The sequence below is a fragment of the Chiloscyllium punctatum genome, chromosome 30, assembly GCF_047496795.1.
Source record: "Chiloscyllium punctatum isolate Juve2018m chromosome 30, sChiPun1.3, whole genome shotgun sequence".
Lineage (NCBI taxonomy): Eukaryota > Metazoa > Chordata > Chondrichthyes > Orectolobiformes > Hemiscylliidae > Chiloscyllium > Chiloscyllium punctatum.
The window spans coordinates 2097578-2121066 of record NC_092768.1 but is presented as its reverse complement, the minus strand read 5'-3'; the positions used below and the strand labels follow the sequence as shown (position 1 = coordinate 2121066).

The 23489-nt window shown below is 48.8% G+C and overlaps 2 protein-coding genes across 3 annotated transcripts in view; one reads left to right on the top strand and one right to left on the bottom strand.

Annotated features, from left to right (window-relative positions):
* Positions 1-1360: 1360 nt before the first annotated feature.
* tektl1 (tektin like 1) lies at positions 1361-22469 on the bottom strand. Of its 2 annotated transcripts, none has more exons than XM_072549779.1 (8): positions 22310-22469; positions 14734-15388; positions 10972-11076; positions 9230-9431; positions 6837-7003; positions 5399-5494; positions 3870-3983; positions 1361-1615 (listed from the first exon to the last, which is right to left on the bottom strand). In XM_072549779.1, the coding sequence occupies exons 2-8, from the start codon at positions 15379-15381 to the stop codon at positions 1415-1417; spliced, it is 1533 nt and encodes a 510-aa protein (XP_072405880.1). In that variant the 5' UTR covers positions 15382-15388; positions 22310-22469; the 3' UTR covers positions 1361-1414. The 2 variants fall into 2 exon arrangements, with proteins under 2 accessions (XP_072405880.1, XP_072405881.1); XM_072549780.1 differs by lacking the exon at positions 22310-22469 and adding an exon at positions 16201-16292.
* LOC140455123 (E3 ubiquitin-protein ligase TRIM39-like) overlaps positions 21901-23489 on the top strand; it is a 31852-nt gene continuing 30263 nt past the window's right edge. The window contains exon 1 of the mRNA XM_072549781.1: positions 21901-22700. Within this exon, the coding sequence (XP_072405882.1) occupies positions 22326-22700 (375 nt within the window). The 5' untranslated portion in view covers positions 21901-22325. The remainder of the gene's footprint in view (positions 22701-23489) is intronic.

Here is a 23489-nt window from a genome sequence, read left to right as displayed (position 1 = left end):
TCGGTGCCCGCTCGCCATCTTTACTCCGGGCAAAGGGGAAGCCGGCGCGGCGCCATATTGAATGTGGGCAAGTTGAGAGCTGGCCATGAGGTGGTGAGCGACCTGAACTGGCCTACCTTTCCACCTCGCCCCAGAAATGATTTATTAAAATTATTTTCTCTTTTTAAAAAAAAGTTCATTCAAAAATATGAGTGTTACTGTCATACACTGCCATTGCCCTTGAGAAGTTGATGGTGACCTACCCTATTGAACCTCTACAGTCATTGGGGGTTGCAGGTCTACTCCTCAATGTCATTTTGGAAGGAGGTCCACGATTTTGACCCAGTGTCAAAGGCAGTATATTATTAATATCCTGAGAACCCACAGGGGGAAAACTCTGCTCCATGTTTCAGACCCACAACCTGTCAACTCGCTCTGCTCCCAATCTCTTGGGATGTTGCCAGCCCTGACTCATGTTCCCAGAGCTCGGATTTCAGACTTCTGCCGGAAGTATTGTGCTTTTGCATAGTAGCAATGTAGGAAGCACAGCAACGAGATCCTATAAGCATCAATGTGATGATAACTAGGTCACCTGTTTTTAGTGATGTGCAGAAAACATTGGAAGGAACACTAGGGACACTGCGCCAGGTCTTCTTCAAAATAAGTGCCAAGGGATTTTCCACAAACCCCTGATAGGGTTAGCCAGCTCAACAACATGTATTGCAACATGCCTTTAGAGTCATACAGCATGGAAACAGACCACTCAGTCCAACTCATCCATGCCAAACAATATCTCAAATTAAACTAGTCCCACCTGCCTGCACCTGGCCCATATTTCTCCAAACCTTTCCTATTCATGTACTTATCCAAACGTGTTTTAAACATTGTGGCTGTGCCCACACCCATCATTACCTGCACTGGTCTGGTGAAATCCACATTGATGCCGTAGGCCAGAGAACACAGGGAATGATTAACAGAGGGGGCTTGGTGCAAATAAGAATATCGGGCAGCAAGAGTTTTGAGCAACCTCATGCTTATGGAGGGAAGAGGTGAGGAGGTCCATTCATTACTTTCAACAGGGAATCGAACCCAGCCTACACCTTCAAAACTGCACTGATACGTGATCAGCGAGGGGTGACTGGTAGAGTGTGGAAATGCAACTAACCAGGAATGCAAAGAGGAGAAATATGCGTCAATGACCTCCGCCCACCTCAGGGACAAACCTGTAAATGTGCTCCATCTGGATTGTGACTGAACTGAATGCAGGACTAACAATTATCACTTGTAGTTCCCGGAGGTTGTTTGTTGATTGAACTGGAAAATGTGGTGCGAAGAATCATTGCGGAACAAGCGATTAAAATGTTTTAATTATTGCCCGTGAAAAGGAACACAAAACACTTAGCAGGACATAAATATATCCCAAGTCCTCCTCCATTTAGTTGCCACTCAGTGGCTTCGACTCATCTAGATGTATCCGAGCCGGTGCTTTCAACTTGCGGAATCGGACTATCCCTGAATCTATTCGGAACCCAGCTTTTTTGTCACGTATGTTCTCATTTAGCCGCTTCCTTGCGACCTTCAACATTTCTATGTTTCGACTGGTTTCTGCCATTGCATCTTTTAGCACTCCGACACCCTAGTTGGCGATGAGGGGTGAGGGTTGGTTTGTGGGGGTGAAACAAAAGAGATCGGGTTAAGCCGAAAGTTGGCGCTCAACATACTTTTCAAACACAGATGCAAAGATTTTTCTCCACCCCTATCTTCCTCAAATCTCCCTCCACAGCACCTTCCAAACGCACCGCCTCTCATCATCACCCGATGAAGGAGCGGCGCTCCAAAAGCCAATGCTTCCAACTAAACCTGTTGGACTATAACCTGGCGTTGTGTGGTTTTTAACTTTGTACACCCCAGTCCAACACCGGCATCTCCAAATCATGGTGCTGTCAGGGTAGCCCATGTTCCTGGAGTTAATATAAATAAATGGTCTCAGTTCTGGTATCATCCATGGAAATCTGTGTCGCACCTCCTTTTGCGCCTCAGCGTCATTTCTGTAAGATGAAAACCAGACCAGCACAATCTTATCGGTGGTGTTAACATATAGCATTTATATTTTTCCATTTTCGGTCAGCAACACACCTGCTCCAGGCACACCTTTTGCATCATTGCTACTTTCTCAGTCCCATCTCCATTCCCTTTGGTCCCGAAGCATGAACTTTTCCATCATTTAATCTCTCGTGTCTTTTGCCCTGTTGATGATCTTTTCCTTTTGTTTTTGTCCCTACCCTCCCCCAGTGGGAATTAATGACTTAGAGTCACACAGCATGGAATCTTAACATTCTCCCTGTCCTGAAAAGTCAGGCCTGAAACATTAACTCTGGTTCTCTCGCCCTGTCTCTCAGCAAACACTGTCACAACCTGCTGGATATTTCCTGCATTTTCCGTTTTCAATTCGGATTTCTAGCTTTCCAATTTGTGGCGTAATTACTCTTCTTGAAAAGTTTAAACGAGCCTAGGAATTAACCCAAGTGAGATTCTTTTGGATGTTATTGAAGTGGAAAGGGTGCGGGTTAGCAAGACTGGAGCGTTTGACTCGTAAGGAGAGGCTGGATGGGCTGGGACTTTTGTCGCTGGAGGGTCAGAGGCTGAGGGGTGACCTTGTAGAGGTTTAGAAACTCATGAGGGATATGGGTAGGGTGAACAGCCAAAATCTTTTCCCCACGGTAGAGGAGTCCAAAACCAGGGGTGCATAGGTTTAAGGTGAGAGGGGAAAGATTTAAAAGGGACCTAGAGGAGCAATATTTTCCACACAGAGGGTGGTGCGTGTATGGAACAAGCTGCCAGAGAAGGTGGTGGAGGTGGGTATGATTACAACATTGAAAAGACATTTGGACAGGTCTATAGATGGGAAAAGTACAGAGGGATAAAGGCCAAATGCAGGCAAATGGGACCAGTTCCATTTAGAATACCTGTTTGGCATGGATGAATTGGACCAAAGGGTCTGTTTCCGTGCCGCATGACTCTATGAGGAATGCATCTGCCTCAGGTGACAGGATGCTAAGTGCACTCTCAGAACAATTGACACGTACCCTGTGAGAGTCCAGAATCTCACAGAGTCAAGCTAAGGGCACTGTTACTAACAGAACACTAAAACTAACGGTGGGAAAGGGAAACTTGATCTCCAGATCTTCATAGGCTAGCTTTCCAGAAGAGTTTAGTATCAGCTCCAACTTTTTAGTCCACCCCCTGCCCCACCATTTCTGTTTCAATTCTTGATTGAGGTTGTTTTAAAAAGAAGCCAAGACAGTTCTGCTGCTGTTACCGGCAGGACGTGCCATTTTTGATGTTATTGCCTGAGAATAGGAAGAGGAAAGGGGGGTGGCCATTCAGCCCCTTCAGTTCTGCTTCACACCCACGGTGGCAATTCCATACCCCAACTCCCATCTCCCTGCTCGAGATCCATTAATACCTTCCAAACCCACCACCTCTCATCACCTGAAAGGACATGGGAGGCACATACATGGGAACACCAAGGTTGCAGTTTCACCATGCACTGATCACGTATCAATGCAGTTTTGAAAGTGCAGCCTGGGTTCGAGTTCTCATTGAAAATAATGAATGGACCTCCTCACCCTTCCCCTCCATGAGCGCGAGGTTGCTCTAAACTCTCAGTTGAACCTCAGTCCTAAAATTCTCAGGAGCTGTAATCTCCATCAGCCCCACAATCCTCTTGAGATATCTGCCATCCTCCAATTCTGCCCCCCCCCCTTGAGTGTCCTTGATTTCAAATGTTCCGCCATTGAAAGTAAAGTGCAACAATCCCACATTTTGGAAGTACTCAGTTGATCCTGCCCCCATTTGCAAGAAAGAAATAGACTTCTCTGCGTACCGACCTTGACAAGGGTTGCTGCCTCAGGAAGTTGGGTCGCCGGGTGACGCTGGTAAACTTTCACCAAAGGTCTGTCCAGCCGCTCGCGCAGCATTAGGTGCCTGCTATCCACTGGACCCTGGTGAACAAAGTGAACAAAACAAGCACTCTCTTAAAGAGTTAGGTAGGAGTGAAGTCAGCCAACGCATGGCTTGTGTTACCAATCTTTGGACCAGCTTAGAACCAAATTTGCACACTTCGGAACTATCATAAATGGTGGAATAGAATCCCTACAGCGTGGAAGCAGTCCTTTCACCCATCAAGTCCACACTGAACCTCCGAAGAGTCACCCCATAACCCTGCATTTCCCATAGCTAACCACCCCCCCCCCAAGCCTGCACATCCTTGGACACTACAGGACAAATTAGCATGGGCCAATCCACCTAACTTGCATGTCTTTAGATTGTGAGAGGAAATCAGAGCAGGAGGAATCGCGCACAGACATGGGGAGAACGCGCAAATTTCACCCAGACTGTCGCCCGAGGGTGGAAACGATCCCAGGTCCCTGGCGCTGTGAGGCTAACCACTGAGCCACCGTGCCGCAGCTATAGTCCCATAGGGCTGCTCTCTCATCAGAGAGAACGAAAGAGTGAGTGAGAGTGAGTATAGAGAGAGAGAGAGAGAGAAAGATCGATGACTGGTGACGGCTTCACTTGAGGGTCACTATGCCTCAGACAAGGGGGGAGTTTAAGATGGGGAGACCCTCATGGTGGCGGCATCAGCCAGTACAGGAAAAGAACCTGCGCTGTTGGCATCATCCCGTCAATTGAGGTAACCTACCCCAATATCACATTTAAGAGACTGGGTCATAATCTGGAAACTCCCTTCCCGAACAGCACTGATGGTGGCAGTGGTGGGGCGGGGGGGGGGGGGGGGGGGGGGGAGTGGGGGGGGCGGGGGGGGGAGGGTGATATGCCTGCACCCCACCGACTGCAGAGGTTCAATACAGCAGGTCACCACCACCTTCTCAATGGCACTTAGAGATGGGCAATATATCCGCTGGAGACTCATGCTCAGCGAGTGAGTACTTAACCACAAAGTACAATGAAATTCCAAAGAGACCTAACAGGAAAGTACTTGCACGGTGAACATCAAGAGGGAGGGATAGGATCAGGGTGAAGTTGAGCCACTAACACTCGCCCAGAAAGAGGGCCTGTTTCCGAAGGGGCATCACCCAGGACTGGAGGCAATGTGAATGGCAGTCTGTAATCTGTGGTCAATAACGGACATCTCCATGCAAGCTGTGTCATAAAACGTGAGTAGGGTGTGCGAGGAGTAAGAATACCCCTATGTTTTTAAGAAGGTGGGCAACTTGACCATTGGAAGGGTCTCAGAGGTCATTTGGAGAGGGTGCTGGTGGGGTGGCTGACTGAGCAGAGTCACCCAGGTTCATGGTGCCCTCTGTGAGTTGGATCCACTCCCTCATTCTCCAGCTCTCCGCTCCCCCTCAACCATCTCAACCTGAACCCCCTCCTGGCATGGCTCCCCACGTACCAGAACGACACCACTCGCCAATTCCATGTCATCATACCAGCGCTGTGTGCGATTAAGGGCAGCTCGTGTTTCCCCAGAGCTGACCTCCATGTGTTGCTGAAAGAGAGGGAAAACCCGAAACCAACACGGGTTAGCCAGAGCACACTCCACCAAACCCCATCCCCCCCCAAACCTCCAAATCATTACAATCTTTAGTTCTGTTCTCAACTCTGCACCTCATAGAGATGGGTAGCACAGAAACAGACCCTTCGGTCCAACTCATCCACACCGATCAGATATCCTAAACTAACCGAGTCTCATTTGCCAGCGTTTGGTCCATATCCCTCTAAACCCTTCTATTCATGTACTCAGGCGGATGCCTTTCTATCGACATCATTGTACCAGCCTCCATAATTTCCTCTGGCAGGTCATTCAGGTTTTGATCAAAGCTAACCAACAGACTACAGTATTGATCACAATAAGTTACGGATATGGTGCTGTTTATTGACAGATATACATTATGCCATGCCATGTAGAGAGTGCTGACCTCTCTGACAACATCACCAGGAGACAGCGGCCAATTGCCTGTTCCACTCTCTCCCCTCTGGACTGCAAGGTGACGAATTACAACTCCCCACGCCAGGGGGACTTCACAAGGGCACTGCTGTATTGACTGAGGGTGAAATACTCAACCTCAGTACCAGGTGAACCTTTGCTTTAGAGAGAAGCAAGGAAGACCACCCCAGTGTCCAGATCCATATTTGTCCCTCACTCAGGGTCACAATTCCAGCCTGTTGGTACGGTCTGTGAAACGTTAATGAGCAGCTACTGGAAGTTCCTAAAATAATAACATCTGGAATATTGCCTTTTATCAAACATTCAACACTAACTCCACTAGAAGTTCAATTCAGATCAGCAAACATCACAAGTGGTACAGATTGCCGATCTAAACTGACTTTGTTTCTGTGCAATGTTTTGATTTAATTAAGTTCAGTACTGGCCATTATTTTGCTGCTGTATTAATCCACCTAGCCTGCACATCTAAGGACTCTTAAGGGGCAAAGTAGTATGGTCAATCCAACAAGCCCGCACATCTAAGGACTGTGGGAGGAAACCTGAACAAAACCCACCCAGATGCGGGGAGAATATGCAAACTCCACACAGACAGTCACCCAAGGCTGGAATTGAATCCAGGTCCCCTGGCGCTGTGAGGCAGCAGTGCTAACCACTGAGCCACTGTGCCACCCTGAGTCACCGTGCCACCCACATCCATCAAAGAAATTGCAACATCCCAACTAGTTGAGGCTGGCAAATACCCAAAAGATGGGTCATCGCTTTTCAGAAAGCAGGGTTGGGAAAAGCTGACAAGGGTGAACAAACTAAAGAGGGAGGAGAGGGAAGTTAAGCACAGATGTCACAAAAACAGCTGCATGCATGTTCTTGGGTGACTGGTTCTTACCGTCATGGCCACACTCTCTGCCATCTTCTGAGTAAGCCCATCGTTGACTGATTTCTGTGCCCCTTTGATGACCACAACAGAGTCCTCTATTAACTTGTCGCTCTTCTCCCTAACATTCCTGGACTGGACAATGACACTTTTTGCATTATTCATCGCCTTATCGCAAGCTGGTAACGGGATGAGATTTGGTCATTACTGGCACGTTTCAGATTGCAATGTGTCCGGATACACGAGTGAGCATTGTTTGGGGTTTCTCAGGATGGTCACTATCCTTCACCTCAATGCAGGTTCCAAGAACCAGGACTGACAGCACCATTCATTTAATCACATCGCTAAGCACAGCAACACAACCATAACAGTGTACTCTGTAATGACATGGTTATACATTTGGCCCAGTCATTTATCCCTGGCAATTTTAGCAGTGTTTCATATGTATTCATTCGCAGGATATGGCCGCTGATGGCTGGACTGATTGTCATGAGGTCATTCAGGAGAACATCACAGGAGTTCCCTGATTGGGGATATTAACTGGTCCAATCTGAGAGCCCTGGCTAACAGATAAGAACAGGGTGTCAGGCACCCTGCTCACTCTGAGGGAGACGGATCAGTGTGAAAGGCTCTCCATGCGTAAATAAAGTGTGACCGGATACCAGCCTTTGTGGAGAGATTTCACCGGCTAAGCCAGCATTTATTGCCCATCCCTAAGGACATATAAGAATCGACCACACTGCTGTGGGTCTTGCAGATATATGTAGGCCAGACCAGGTAAGGACAGCGGCTTTCCTTCCCTCAAGGACAATAGTGAACCAGATGATTTATTTTTCTGACAATCAACAATGGCGTCACGGTCATCTGATTTCCAGATTGTTATTGAATTCAAATTCCCCCAGCTGTGTGGTGGAGGATTCAAACACAGCCGTTCCCTCTCCCAGTAGCATCCTTGCCTCTGAGCCTGACACTACTGTGGAATACCACCCTCTCTGTGGAGTGGTTCACCTGACAGTGTGATACAGGCCTCCCCGTGTGGACTGTTATTCCTGACGCTGTGATATGTGTCTCCCCATGTGGACTGTTATTCCTGACGCTGTGATATGTGTCTCCCCATGTGGACTGTTATTCCTGACGCTGTGATATGTGTCTCCCCATGTGGACTGTTATTCCTGACGCTGTGATATGTGTCTCCCCATGTGGACTGTTATTCCTGACGCTGATATGTGTCTCCCCATGTGGACTGTTATTCCTGACGCTGTGATATGTGTCTCCCCATGTGGACTGTTATTCCTGACACTGTGATATGTGTCTCCCCATGTGGACTGTTATTCCTGACGCTGTGATATGTGTCTCCCCATGTGGACTGTTATTCCTGACGCTGTGATATGTGTCTCCCCATGTGGACTGTTATTCCTGACGCTGTGATATGTGTCTCCCCATGTGGACTGTTATTCCTGACGCTGTGATATGTGTCTCCCCATGTGGACTGTTATTCCTGACGCTGTGATATGTGTCTCCCCATGTGGACAGTTATTCCTGACACTGTGATATGTGTCTCCCCATGTGGACAGTTATTCCTGACGCTGTGATATGTGTCTCCCCATGTGGACTGTTAATCCTGACGCTGTGATATGTGTCTCCCCATGTGGACTGTTATTCCTGATGCTGTGATATGTGTCTCCCCATGTGGACTGTTATTCCTGACACTGTGATATGTGTCTCCCCATGTGGACTGTTATTCCTGACACTGTGATATGTGTCTCCCCATGTGGACAGTTATTCCTGACACTGTGATATGTGTCTCCCCATGTGGACTGTTATTCCTGACGCTGTGATGTGTGTCTCCCCATGTGGACAGTTATTCCTGTCGCTGTGATGTGTGTCTCCCCATGTGGACTGTTATTCCTGACGCTGTGATATGTGTCTCCCCATGTGGACTGTTAATCCTGACGCTGTGATATGTGTCTCCCCATGTGGACTGTTATTCCTGACGCTGTGATATGTGTCTCCCCATGTGGACTGTTATTCCTGACGCTGTGATATGTGTCTCCCCATGTGGACTGTTATTCCTGACGCTGTGATATGTGTCTCCCCATGTGGACTGTTATTCCTGACACTGTGATATGTGTCTCCCCATGTGGACTGTTATTCCTGACACTGATATGTGTCTCCCCATGTGGACTGTTATTCCTGACACTGTGATATGTGTCTCCCCATGTGGACTGTTATTCCTGACGCTGATATGTGTCTCCCCATGTGGACTGTTATTCCTGACGCTGTGATGTGTGTCTCCCCATGTGGACTGTTATTCCTGACGCTGTGTTAAAGGCCTGCCCACATGGGCAGGTGTCTCCAGCACTGTCTGGATGCTCTCTGTATTGTGTGACTCTTTCTCGCCTTACCGTAGGTGTATGGGCCAACTGGTGTTGGTGAGGGCATCAAGTTAACGTCCCTGACTTCTGATAGTGCTTTGGTCAATCTCGGAGTCAGACAATCTGTTCTGGCTTCTTTGGTGGTCTGGCTCAGTAACTGAGGGACCAGATCAATAACCAGCATCCGCTCTTTGTAGCATTCTTGCAACTTTGTCCGAGCAGCATCCAGTTTCTGGGAGAGGATTACAGACCGATACCATCACAAGAGCCTGGATGACTAGAAAAGTTTCACTCCTTGCTACCTGAACAATGTGGCACACGTTTGTCGTCATTTCATTGTGGTTATAGCCACGAGCAAGGCTCTGAGGAATATTTTATCCTGAAATCGAAATCTTCATGCCCCAAGGTAAAGGGTAAGTAGACAGTGTCAGTGGAGACTGAGATTCATCCTGAAACATTCACTATCAGGTAGTTCAGGACAGTTCATTTGTAACCTGGGAAGGGTCACTAGACTGTATGATGGTCATTATTTGTATCTATCCTTGCTTTCCTACACTATGAGTGCTTGATGGGGAGAGCATAGAGGCAGCTTTACTCTGTCTCTAACCCCAAGATGCCCCAGCCCTGACAGTGTTGAATGGGATAGGAGTAGAGAGAGCTTTACTCTATAATCAACCCCATGATATCCCTTTCCTGCACTGTACAGGAAGCTAGCTTCATTCTGCCCCTTTCCTGGCAGTGTTTGATGGGGTCAGTGTAGAGGAGGCTTCACTATATCTAACCCCCTGCTGTCCCTTCCCTGCAAGTATTTGATGGGGACAGTATTAAGGGTCATTTACTTTTGTTTAAAAGAGTAGTGGCAATTTTACTCTGTATCTAACCCGATGCTATCCCTGACAAGAAAGAGTTTAATGGAACAATGTAGAGGCAGCTTCACTAGACCTAACCCCATGCTGTACCTGTCCCAAGAGTGTTTGATGGGGTACAGCGTAGAGAGAGCTTTACCCTGTATCTAACCTCATGCTGTCCCTGACCTGGGAATATCTGATGGGGGAACAGTGTAGAGACAGCGTCGAAGGAGACTTAATCTGTATCTGACCCGGTGCTGTTCCTGTCCTGGGAGTGTTTGATGGGAACAGTGTAGAGGAAGCTTTACTCTATAATCCCTGTCCTTGTCCTGGGAGTGTTTGATGGGGACCGTGGAGGGAGGTTTACTCTGTATCTAACCCCGTGCTGTCCCTGTCCCGGGTGTGTTTCATGTGGACAGTGTAGAGAGAGCTTTACTCTGTATCTAACCCTGTGCTGTCCCTGTCCCGGGTGTGTTTCATGTGGACAATGTAGAGAGAGGCTTTACTCTGTAACTAACCCTGTGCTGTCCCTGTCCTGGGAGTGTTTGATGGGGACAGTGTAGAGAGAGCTTTACTCTGTATCTAACGCCATGCTGTCCCTGATGTTTCTTTTGGAAGAACCATTGGAGGGACTGGCGTGTACAGGCTCTCCTGTGGCGGTAACAAACCTGCCTCTGGACAGGTTTACACAACTTGCGTGTTGCGGCCGAGGTAGGGACGCCCTGAGATTGGAGTCAATCACAGCAGTGTCAGTGGCCTGCCAGCACCAGACAAGGTGACCTTCCCTGAGAGACGGTCCGCCAGGGAACATGTGGATGGTGATGTAAAAGGAGGGGGATTGCAGGCAGCAGGGGTGAAATGATAAAGCCAAGGACACAGGCTTCTGTCAACAGGCCACCCTGACTGACCCTCCCAGCTGCTAACCTGAAGCATGTCCTTGATCGTGTGCAAAGGCTCCTCCAAGCTCGGTTTAATCTCGGACAGATGTTTCTTCTCCAGGCCAATCAGTAAATCAGCTCCATCAGGTTCCTGCACAGACCAGCACACAGCCAGGTGAAGCCACGTAAGATTCTGTCAATCGTTTTTTTTTTAAGATTAGAGTCAGCCTGACCATTGTGGCACAGACAACCTCAGGGGGAGTTAACACCTTCAATCCTTTATCTGGGCACCAGTTGTTAAAGTCCACTTGAGAATGTAACTTTTAAAAAATGTTTTGTGATTTACATGTGAAAGAACTGAAACCAACATGGTAATTCTAAAAGATGAGAGAATTAACAAACAATCCGGGTCTTTTTCAATGTATAATTTCGGTTGCATCATACTTAAACGTTTGCTATAAATTCTGTGTCTTACAATCTTATACGCCACAACCACCTGCTGAAGGAGCAGCGCTCCGAAAGCTAGTGCTTCCAAATAAACCTGTTGGGCTGTAACCTGGTGTTGTGGGATTTTTAACTTTCTACAGCCAGGTGAGTGCAGCAAACAAGAACCGAGGGTACAACACGGGAGTGAAAACTTCTGGCATCTTTGCAATCCTCCTGTCTCCCTCCCTCCTCTCGTTGTTCAAGGGATCACTGCCCCACTCCTTTCAACATTAAAGGGATCAGCTCCTCATTGTCTTCCTCCAACATTGAAGGGATCAGCTCCTCATTGTCTCCCTCCAACATTAAAGGGATCAGCTCCTCTCTCTTCCATCCTCCATCTCGATTTTAAAGGAATCAATACCTCTCTTTCTCTCTCTCTCCCTCTGCGCCCCCACCCACCCCGATATTAAAGAGGTCAGCACCTCTCTCTCTCTCTCTCTCTCTGTGTGCACCCTAGTTATTAAAGGGATCAGCACCTCTCTCTCCCTGTCCCTCGATATTAAAGGGGTCAGCACCTCTCTCTCTCTCTCTCTCTCTTTCCCCCCCTAGATTTTAAAGAAATCACCACCTCCCTCTCTCTCTCTCTCTCTCTCTTCCCCCTTCAATATTAAAGGGATCAGCACTTCCCTCTCTCTTTTTCCCTGTAGATTTTAAAGGGATCAGCACTGTCTCTCTTTACCCCCTTGATATTGAAGGGATCAGCACCTCCCTCTCTCTCTCTCTCTCTCCCCCCTCCTAGATTTTAAAGGGATCAGCACCTCTCTCTCTCTCTCTCTCTCTCTCTGTGCACCCTAGTTATTAAAGGGATCAGCACCTCTCTCTCCCTGTCCCTCGATATTAAAGGGGTCAGCACCTCTCTCTCCCTGTCCCTCGATATTAAAGGGGTCAGCACCTCTCTCTCTCTCTCTCTCTCTTTCCCCACTAGATTTTAAAGAAATCACCACCTCCCTCTCTCTTTTTCTCTTCCCCCTTCAATATTAAAGGGATCAGCACTTCCCTCTCTCTTTTTCCCCGTAGATTTTAAAGGGATCAGCACTGGCTCTCTTTGCCCTCTTGATATTGAAGGGATCAGCACCTCCCTCTCTCTCTCCCCCCTCCTAGATTTTAAAGGGATCATCACCTCTCTCTCTCTCTCTGTCCCCTCTATATTAAAGAGGTCAGCACCTCCCTCTCTCTCCCCACACACCCCCATATTAAAGGGATCAGCACCTCCCACTCTCTCTCTCTACCCCCTTGATATTAAAGGGATCAACACCTCTCCCTTTCTCTCTATTCCTCCCGCCATTATTAAAGGGGTCAGTGCCTCTCTGCACCCACCACATCCCCCCCTCCCCATATTAATGGGATCAGCACCTCATTCTCTCACCTCAATAATAAGGAGACCAGTGCCTCACTCTCCCCCTAATATTAAGGAATCAGTTCTTGTCCCTTTCCCTGCTCCCCCCCACCTCCTCAAAATATGAGGAACTCCTATCCAACTGATGTGTTTAAGGTGATCATTCAGCCCCGTTGCTCCACACAACCCTCCTCCTCCATCATGGCATCTCACCCTCTCAGGATCTGCTTCCACTTCTGGATCCCTCCTGTGCTTATCTGGCAAAATAAACTTACTGAATTTACCTCATCCGTTCCCCGAGTTAAACACAATAAATATTCACTCCGCACACAGGAGGATATGGTCAGCACAGATCTTGGTACCTGCTACCAACAGACTGCCCGATTCTCATGGACACATCTCTACCCAGTATTCCCAATGCAGAGCTAGCCATCCAGAAGCAGACAGATGGGGGAGGGGGAGTGGGCGCGGTTCAAAGAGCAGATATGAGACTATTTTCTACGGGTGCACAGATGTTAGCGTGCTGGCTCAGTGGTTAGCACCGCTGCCTCACAGCACCAGGGAGCCAGGTTCGATTCCACCCTCAAGCAGTTACCTGTGTCGAGTTTACACACTTTGTCTGTGTGGATCTCCTCCCGCTGCTCTGCTTTCCTCACAAACTCCAAAGATGTGCAGGTGAGGTGGGTTAGCCATGGGACATGCAAGATCGGGGTGGGGGGGGCCTGTCTTCAGAGGGCTTGTATAGACTCGATGGTCCAAATGGCCTGCCTCCACACTGTGGGGGATTCTACGATGTCAAGTATCAATCGATTCCTTCAGGACCCCTCGCAGGTGAGGCTACGCAACTCCAGTGTCTTATGCCAAAACATACCTCTCAACCAACACTACTTGGATACAGGACATCTGTGCTTCGCCATTTTTGGGATCTTGCTGACCACAAAGGGGCTACTTGGCAACAGGGAGTCTAAGAAAGCAGCCCGAATCACAACTCGCACACAGCGAGTCGTTAGGAGGGTTTCAATGGAAACTTGTTGGAGGCAGGTTCCACTCAGCGATGCAAGAGGGATTTTGTTTTGGACAGTAATGGTTTGCAAGATATGGTACAGGGCAGCCGATTGGCACTGGAGAATAAGGCTGGGCTGGATAATACAGCCGGTGCAGGCAAGGTGGGTGCTGAGTGGCCTTCTTCTACACCGTAATCCTTCAGTGATTCTGGGCTGTCCTGGTATGGTCAAAGGGAGGTCCCCTAACTGGACAGAATCGGTTGATCACTGCGATGAAGGGTAGGAGCTCTGAAAAGTAAATGTGAGTGGAGCCGGGATCAGAACGTTGGTCAGGAAGCTACAGTATGCAAGAGGAGATGTACGGCCTTGGGCAGGTTCTGACATCAATGTTGGGTTTGCACAGGAGGTTGGTGAGGCCACCTTTGGAGTCTTGTGTACAGCTCTGTTCGCCCTGCTATGGTGGGGGGTTGGTGGGTTGGGAGGGAGGAGTGGAGGGGTGGGGGGAGGATTTGAGGGTTGTTGGGAGGAGTGGAAGGTTGGGAGGAGGAGTGGGAGGGTGGAAGGGAGGAGTGGGGATTGGGGGAGGAGTGGAGGAGGGGGGGTAGAGTGGGGGTTGGTGGGGGGAAGCCTGGGGGTGGGGAGAGGAGTGGGGGTTGAGGGGGTGAGGAAGGGGGAGGATTGGGGGTGGTGTCAAGTGGGGGGAGGAGTGGGGGAGTGGGAGGGATTGGGGCTGGGGGGAGTAGTAGGAGTGGGGGAAGGGGAGGGGGAAGATTGTGGGGTTGGGGGTAGAGAGGAGTGGGGAGGTGGGGAGGGCAGGAGTGAACGGAGGGAGAGGAGTGGAAGGGGAGGAATGGAGGGGAGGAGTGGGGGTGGGGGGAAAGATTGGGGATGGGCAGGAGTGGGACGGGGGAAGTGGGGAGGGGAAAGGAAAGTAGGGAGTTGTGTCCCGAGCCAAGTGCAGTGACCAGCAGAGCCCACTCACCCGTTCCAAGGCCAGCCGCATCTTGCGCATCTCGTTGGTCATGCGGTTGAGGACCAGACCCTTGCGGATGTCAGCCAGGGCCAGCCGCAGCTTGTCCCGGGTCTCCTTCAGCCGGAAGATCTCGCTGTTGACGCGGTTGATCTGGTCCAGGAGGTGGCCGATGACCGAGCGGGTCTGTAGCATGTAGCTGCCGATCTGCTCATTGCTCTGCATGGCACACAGGTCCCGCAGGAAGGGCAGCAGCTCCATCTCCAGCTTGAAGCCCCAGCCCGAGTCCTTGCCCTCGGGCACCTTGTAGAGGATGTCGCTGCTCAGGTCTTCGGTGGAGGCCGTCACGCTGCACACATTCTTCTTGGCCTCCTCCAGGGCCTCCCTCTCCCGCTGCATCCTCTGCTGGCGGGACTTGAACTTCTCCAGCGACTCGGGGTTCTCCGATAGTGCCCCGGGCAGGTACTTGCAGCCTTTCCTCCTGGCCAGGCGTCGGGCCTGGTTCTCGAACAGGGTGGCCGAGCGGAACGGGGTGTCCTGGTAGCGGTGGGCTGTGATCTCGATGGCGGCCTCAGCCAGCCCCACCGCTTTGATGGCCCTGTCCCGCCAGGCTTTGGGCCCGATGGATGCCGGGGGAACCTTCACGCTTTTCCACTCCATCGTTAGTCTGAGGAGGAGAAGGGGAAAGGGTTTCTGCTCAGAGCTCAGGGAAGGGGAAGTAGGAGTGGGAAGGTAGTGGGTCAGAGTAATACACACACACACGCACGCACACACCCACATACACATACACACCTCACAACACACACACACACACACACACAGACACACACACACTCATACACCCACACACAGACACAAACTCACGTCAGACATATACAAATACAACACACAACACAGACATATATTTACATGCACAATACGTGCACACTCTTCACAACACATACACATGCACACAGGCAATCACACAGACACACGCATACACACACCCCTGCACACAGTACACACACACACGACACAGACAAACACACCTCACACACCACACAGACACACCTCACAACACACGCACACAGACAGACACACACAAGACACAGGTACACACCTCACAGCACACACACACATGCATGCCCTCTCAGACACACTTGCACACACAACTCACAGTACACACACCACACAGACACACACACACACACACAGACAACACAGACAAACACACCTCACAACACACACAACAACACACAACACAAACATATATTTAAACACACATACTACACATTTCAATCACTAACTCATGCCTCCCTCTTTCTCTCCTGCTGCCCACATTCTCACCATGGCCTCAAGCCTCCCCCACAATGACTCCCCTACACAGTGCAAATGGTCTCCTGGAATCCAGGTTAATCTCCTTACAACTATTACTGGCATCCACACACCCTCCCCTGTAGGAGCCAATTGCTCAAGGTACATTTAGTTTCTGGTTCTTACCGCCAAGCTCTCACGACTCTCTCAGCTCCCGGTCGTCAGCCCTATATCCCACAGCACAGACTCTCATCCCCTGCTGTCAGCTGCTGTGATATCAATTTAAGTGAATGTGCAAATTAAAAAGCATTGTCTCTTGGGGATGTAAAGCAGCTTGTGGCCAGCAGGTTGCACTTTTGTGTTAGTCTCAGTGATTGTCTGTGTGTGTGTGTGAGAGACAGGGAGAGAGAGAAATCCTAGAGTATGTCTATTTAGAGCCATAGAGTCATAGAGATGTACAGCATAGAAACAGACCCTTCGGTCCAACCCGTCCATGCCGACCAGATATCCTAACCTAATCTCATCCCATTTGCCAGCACCCGGCCCATATCCCATTAAACCCCTCCTATTCACGGACCCATCCATTTGCCTTTTAAATGTTGTAATTGTACCAGCCTCCAACACTACCTCTGGCAGCTCATTCCATACACGCACCACCCTCTGCGTGAAAAAGTTGCCCCTTAGGTCTCTTTTATATCTTTCCCCTCTCACCCTGAACCTATGCCATCTCATTCCGATTCCCCCATCCCAGGGAAAAGACTTTGTCTATTTATCCTATCCATGATTTTATAAACTTCTATAAGGTCATCCCTCAGCCTCCGACACTCCAGGTAAAACAGCCCCAGCCTGTTCAGCCTCTCCCTATAGCTCAAACCCTTCAAACCTGGCAACATCCTTGTAAATCTTTTCTGAACCCTTTCAAGTTTCACAACATCCTTCCGATAGGAAGGAGACCAGAATTGCACGCAATATTCCTTGTTAAGTTCTTCTGTGGCAAGAACAAACTGGTTTTAATATGCAAATAAATAAGCTATTTATAGTTTACTAATTTTCTGTACTACAAGTGTTTGCCTAAATAAGACAGAAATGAGCCTCTCCTTCTCAATTCCAACACTTTCTACCCCAGCTTCCAGTACTCACGCGTCACCCACTCACATTCCATGAGCCCCCCAGTTCCAATGCTCTCTCCCCCACCTCCTGGTACTCTGTCTTCCAGCTCCCGATACTCACCCTCAGCCCCAAGTCCTGTCTCACTCACCCTGCCCCCAGTGGTCTCACTGCCACTACACAAGTTCCAGTATCTGTCTGACCTCCAAACCTCTGGCTCACCAAATTAGATGGTTGTCTTGTTTGGTCCCAGAATTGACCGACATCACAATAAAGGCTATTTGGGGGAGGGGGTAGATGGGGATAGTGTGCTTTTCTGAGTTAGCTTGTTTCTATGGATACCAATATTCATCAACAATGCTGGAACAGAAAGAGGTGTCGGGTCAGATTGTAGGAATTGGCTAGGGCTTGGCACACCATGTCATGATCCTCTATGAAGCTTTACAGCTGCAAACTCTGAGGCTAGTGAGAGTAGCACAGTCAATGCAGGACGTTTTAAATATAGCAATGATAATTTACTGTGGCTCTGAAGAAAGAGGTATCAAATCAGTTTGGGAGGGACAGCTCGGAAATAGCAAACAAAAAAAGCCATATTTGGGAATACTGATTTTGACCTCGAACTTGGGGGCGGTACGGTGGCACAGCGGTTAGCACTGCTGCCTCACATCACCAGAGACTCGGGTTCAATTACCGCCTCAGGCAACTGTCTGTGTGGAGTTTGCACATTGTCTACGTGGGTTTCCTCCGGGTGCTCCAGTTTCCTCCCACAGTCCAAAAATGTGCAGGTCAGGTGAATTGGCCATGCTAAATTGCCCGTAGTGTTAGGTGAAGGGGTAAATGTAGGGGAATGAGCCTGGGTGGGTTGCTTTTCGGAGGGTCAGTGTGGACTTGTTTGTTCAAAGGGCCTGTTTCCACACTGTAAGTAATCTAATCTATGATGCTATGTAGGACAGAATATAAATTAATAAATAACAAAAGCTCGTGAGAAAGGAACATCGATAATTTGAAAGTGCAGTCGCAAATAGACTAGAAGTGAAGAAAGTTTTTGGTATGCTTGCCTTTATTGGCTTAGTGCATTGAGAACAGGAGTTGGTTGGGAAGTCATGTTGCGGCAGTACAGGACATTGGTTAGGCCACCACCTCCTCTGGCAGCTCATACCATAGGCACAAGGTTGTCCCTTAGACTAGTTTAGATTCCCTACAGTGTGGAAACAGGCCCTTCAGCCCAACACTTCCACACCAACCCTCCGAAGAGTAACCTACCCAGACTCATTTCCCTCTGACTAACGCACCTAACCTACTGGCAACTTATTATGGCCAATTCACCTAACCTGCCCATCTTTGGACTATGGGAGGAAACCAGAGCATCTGGAGGAAACCCACGCAGACACGGGGAGAATGTGCAAACTCCACACAGACATTCGCCCGAGACTGGAATCGAACCTGGGACCCTGGTGCTGTGAGGCAGCAGTGCTAACCACTGAGCCACTGTGCCGCCTCAAGGTCCCTTTTAAATGTTTCTGCTTTCCCCTTAAACCTATGCCCTTTAGTTTTGGACTCCCCTATCCTGGGGAAAAGACCTTGACTATTCACCCCATCCATGCCCCTCATGATTTCATAAACCTCTATAAGGTCACCCCTCAGCCTCTGACGCTCCAGGGAAAACAGCCCCAGCCTATTCAACCTCTCCCTATAGTTCAAACCCTCCAACCCTGGCAACATCCTTGTAAATCTTTTCTGAACTCTTTCAAGTTTCACAACATCCTTCCTATAGCAGGGCGATCAGAATTATAGGCTGTATTCCAAAAGTGGGAGGCTGGAACAATTTCAACTTTTCAAAGGCATCTGGATGGGTATATGAAGTGGAAGGGTTTAGAGGGATATAGGCCAAATGCTGACAAATGGGACTAGATTAATTTAGGATATTTAGTCGACATGGACAAGTTGAACCGAAGGGTCTGTTTCCATGCTGTACATCGCTATAACTCTATGACTCCATAACTGAATAATTTTAATCTTCACATAAATTGAATAAATGAAATTGATGAAAGCAATCTTGCAGTCTTGGAAATGGCTTAATCGAATGCATTCAGGAGAGTTTCTCAGAATGACATATTCTGCACCCGACTGGGGAGGAGGGAATGTCAACCTGGTTGTGTCCAACGAGGTGGGATGAATTAATAATCTCATAAACTGTCATCTTGGCAAGAGTGATAATAACATGATAGGACTTCTTTTTCAGTTTCAAGGTGAGTAATTTGAGTCTGAAACTAATATCTTATACTTAAATAAAGATAGTTACAGAAATGTAACAACAGAGTTGACTCCAAACGACTGGAGATGTTACCACTACATCAACATCTCTAAGCTCAGCGAGTGTTATTTGGCACTGCCAATGACCCTTACTACCTCTTTGCTGATCATCAAGGGTAGGTGATGAGGTGGTAATTGGATGGATTGCATTTGTCCTGTTTTTCGCAGACAGGACCAGACCAGGACCATTTTCCACATTGTTGGGTCAACACCAGGGTTGTAGTTGTACTGGAACAGCTTAGCTAATGGTGCAGTCAGTTCTGGAGCATGACTTCAGCACTTCTGGTTGAAACTTATAAAACCATAGAGTCCCTAAAGTGCGGAAATAGGCCGAGTCCACACCAACCCTCTGAACAGCATCCCACTCAGACTCACCTTCCCCACCCTATAACCTTGCATTCCCCATGCACCTAACCTGTACATCCCTGAACGCAATGGGCAATTTAGTATGGCCAACTCACCTAACCAGCTTATCTTTAGACTGGGGGAGGAAACCGGAGCACCCGGAGGAAACCCACACAGACATGCAAATTCTGCACAGACAGTTGCCTGAGGGTGGGATTGAATCCGGGTCCCTGGTGCTATGAGGTAGCAGTGCTAACCACTGAGACACCATGCCACCCAAAGTCTGAACCTATAGTCTCTACAGTGCACAGTATCTTCAACTATTTCATGGTATCATGAGCACTGAATTAAGTGGGCTAAAATAAAAAGGGAGAAATTAAAAACATGAAAGTGAATTGGTAAAAGATATAAGACTGTAAAAATTCTTACAAGTAAATACAAAGGAAAAGATTAGCTAAACTAAACGTTGGTCCCTTAGAGGATGAGAGTGGGGAGTTAATAGCAGAGACTTTAAACAGGCATCTGTCTTCACAATTGAAGATACAAAAAGGCATCCTAAAAATAATAGAAGATCAAAAGGCAAAAGTGAGAGTGGAAATTAAAACAATCACAAGAGCGAATGTATCATGGAAACTAATGGGATGAAAGACTGACAAATTCCTTGTACATGAGGGTCTGCATCTCAGACTCTTAGAGGAAGTGGCTGCAGAATTAATCAATGTAATAGCTATCATCGTTCAAAATACCAGGTTCCAAAAAGGATCCAACAGGAGGAAAGCTGCAAATGAGATGCATCTATTCAAGAAAGGAGAGGTATGGAAAGCAGACAACTGTAAAACACACAGATCAGTGATGTAAATCATGAAGCCCCTCGACGTCTTTACTGGTTAATCATTGGAATGTAGCTGGTGCATTTTTCATTTCAAATGGCCTAACTTTGCGTTGATATCATCCATCTGGTGTTATAAAAATGAATATTTCTGTAGCTCTGTCAGTCAATGGAACTTGCCAATATCCATTCAGTAAATCATTGTTGGTGATGAATCGCATGTGACCAATTCATTCAATGCTGTCCTCCAGTATTGAACTAGGATGTGAGTCTGTTTTTGTTACTAGGGCTGACTTTGCAAAAATCAATACAGAATCTGGTTTTGGCACCATCACGATACATGAGCTCCAACCACTGTGACTTGTTTCAACCCCCCCCCCCCCCCCCCAATATCACTGTCCATCTTTTCCCTCACTTGAGCTAATTTCTCTTGGGTTGATCCTGTAAGAATGCTGTTGGTAAAGAACCACATTAAAATCCTGAAGAACCAGGACTACTTTTCCTTGCCTGGTCATGAAAGTTTACTTCTGATTCTGTCATGGACTTTGTCAGGTGTTTCAATAACTGTTTGGAAATTAAACTATTAGGCTATCGAACCCACTTTTTGCATCTCAACTCTCGTTCCTGGTGGATAAGTTTTAGAATTTTCAATTTCTGATTCATTCTGTAATTATTCTGGTATTTTATTTCACTGAGAAAGTGAGGACTGCAGATGCTGGAGATCAGGGCATAGCTTTAAGGTAAGAGGGGAAAGGTTTAAAAGGGGGAACCTTTTTGCGATTAGAGGCTGTTGCGTGTATGGAATGAGCTGCCAGAGGAAGTGGTGGAAGCTGGTACAATTACAGCATTTAAAAGGCATCTGGATGGGGACGTGAATAGGAAGGGTTTGGAGGGATCTGGGCCAAATGTCGGCAAATGGGACTAGATTCATCTAAGATATCTGGTAGGTCTGGACGAGTTGGACTGAAGCGTCTGTTTTTGTACTATCTCCATGACTAATTCCAAGGGAATGCGGCATGAAACGTTTTCACTTAGCAGAGAGGTCAGTAACAAGGGGGCACAGATTTGAAAGTTAAGGGCAGATGATTCATAGCCTTCCCCAGAAATAACACATAATGAGTTGGTTGGGGGGCGGTGGGGGAGAGTGGTGCGAAGTATGAAATTGACGGGACTAGCGCCAGAGCTGGGCGAAGTTTCAATTCTGACTTTCCGTCTCAAGCCTCAACCGAGAAATAGAAACAGAAACTTAACATTGAGGTGGAGCCTCGAAGCATGGGACCATCAAAGACAGAAGGTACACACACACCAGCTGATCTTACACACACACACACACGCGCAGATTCACACATAGAGATAGATGCACACACACACAGTTAGACATATACACACAGAGAGAGAAAGAGACACAGATTCCCACATAGAGATAGACGTACATACAGATAGACACAGAGATTCACAGAGAGAGAGAGACACACACACAGATTCCCACATAGAGATAAACGCACACACAGATAGACACAGAGATTCACAGAGAGAGAGACACACACACAGACAGAGCCCCACATAGAGATAGACGTACACAGAGACAGACACAGAGATTCACAGAGAGAGAGAGACACACAGACAGACAGATTCCCACATAGAGATAGACGTACACACACACAGGTACTGACGGAGAGGGAGAGACACACACACACTCACACAGCTGCCGTTGTCCATGGCTTCCAGTTTTAAGGCTGAGCTGACTTGCTCGGTGTGCCTGGACCTGTTCCAGGACCCGGTGCTGACCCGCTGCGAGCACACCTTCTGCCGCCGCTGCGTGCTCGAGTTCTGGAGCCAGCAGCAGCGCAACATGTGCCCGCTGTGCCGCAAGGTCTGCCCGTCCGCGCTGCTGCTCCGGAACCGGGTCCTGGACGGCCTCCTGGAGACGCTCCGGCAGCGGGACAAGGTGCAGCTGTGCTCCGATCACCTCCTCGAGAGGAGCCTCTACTGCCCCGAGGACCAGGAGCTGCTCTGCTGCCAGTGCCGGGACTCGCCTCGCCACCGCGGGCACAACGTGCTGGCCGTAGCCGACGCCAGGGCCCGCTACAAGGTGAGGGGTGGGGAGGGGTGGGGTGGGGTGGGGGAGAGACCCTGACCGTGACCCCGACCCCGACCCCGACCCTCCAGCTGGGGGACAGACCCTGACTCTCCCGTTCCCCACTCAGATGGACCTGGTTTGTCGGTGTCTCAAAGGGGAAGCCGGATAAAGGGGAATATTCCATTGTCAGTGGGCTGTTTGACTTCTTAAATATCTGACTCCACTCCGTCTCTTACAACCCTCCATCTCTTACCCCTCTCCATCTCCTACCCCCCTGACCTCCATGTCTTACATCCTTCCCCTCCATCTCTTACCCCCTCCATCTCTTACCCCTCCTCCCTCCATCTCTTATGCCTCTCCATCTCTTACCCCCTCCATCTCTTACCTCCCTCCCCTCCATCCCTTACCCCATCCCTTCCATCTCTTACTCCCCCATCTCTTACCCACCTGCCCTCCATTTGTTACACCCGTGCCCTCCATCTCCTACTCCCCCATCTCTTACCCACCTCCTCTCCATCTCTTTCCCCCTACCCTCCAGCAATGCCTTCTTCCCCAATCCCCATCCCTCTGATCCCCTCCCCTCCATCCCTCAGACCCTATCCCTTCCATCCCTCAGATCCTCTCCACTCCATCTCTCAGATGTCTCCCCTCCATTCCTCCAATCCTCTCCCCTCCATCTCTCCGATCCCTTCCCCTCCATCTATACCCTCCCCTCCCTTTCCCTTAACCCCTACCCTCCCCTCTTTCCGCCCTCCCCTTCCCTCCCCTCCCCTCTTTCCGCCCTCCCCTTCCCTCTCCTCC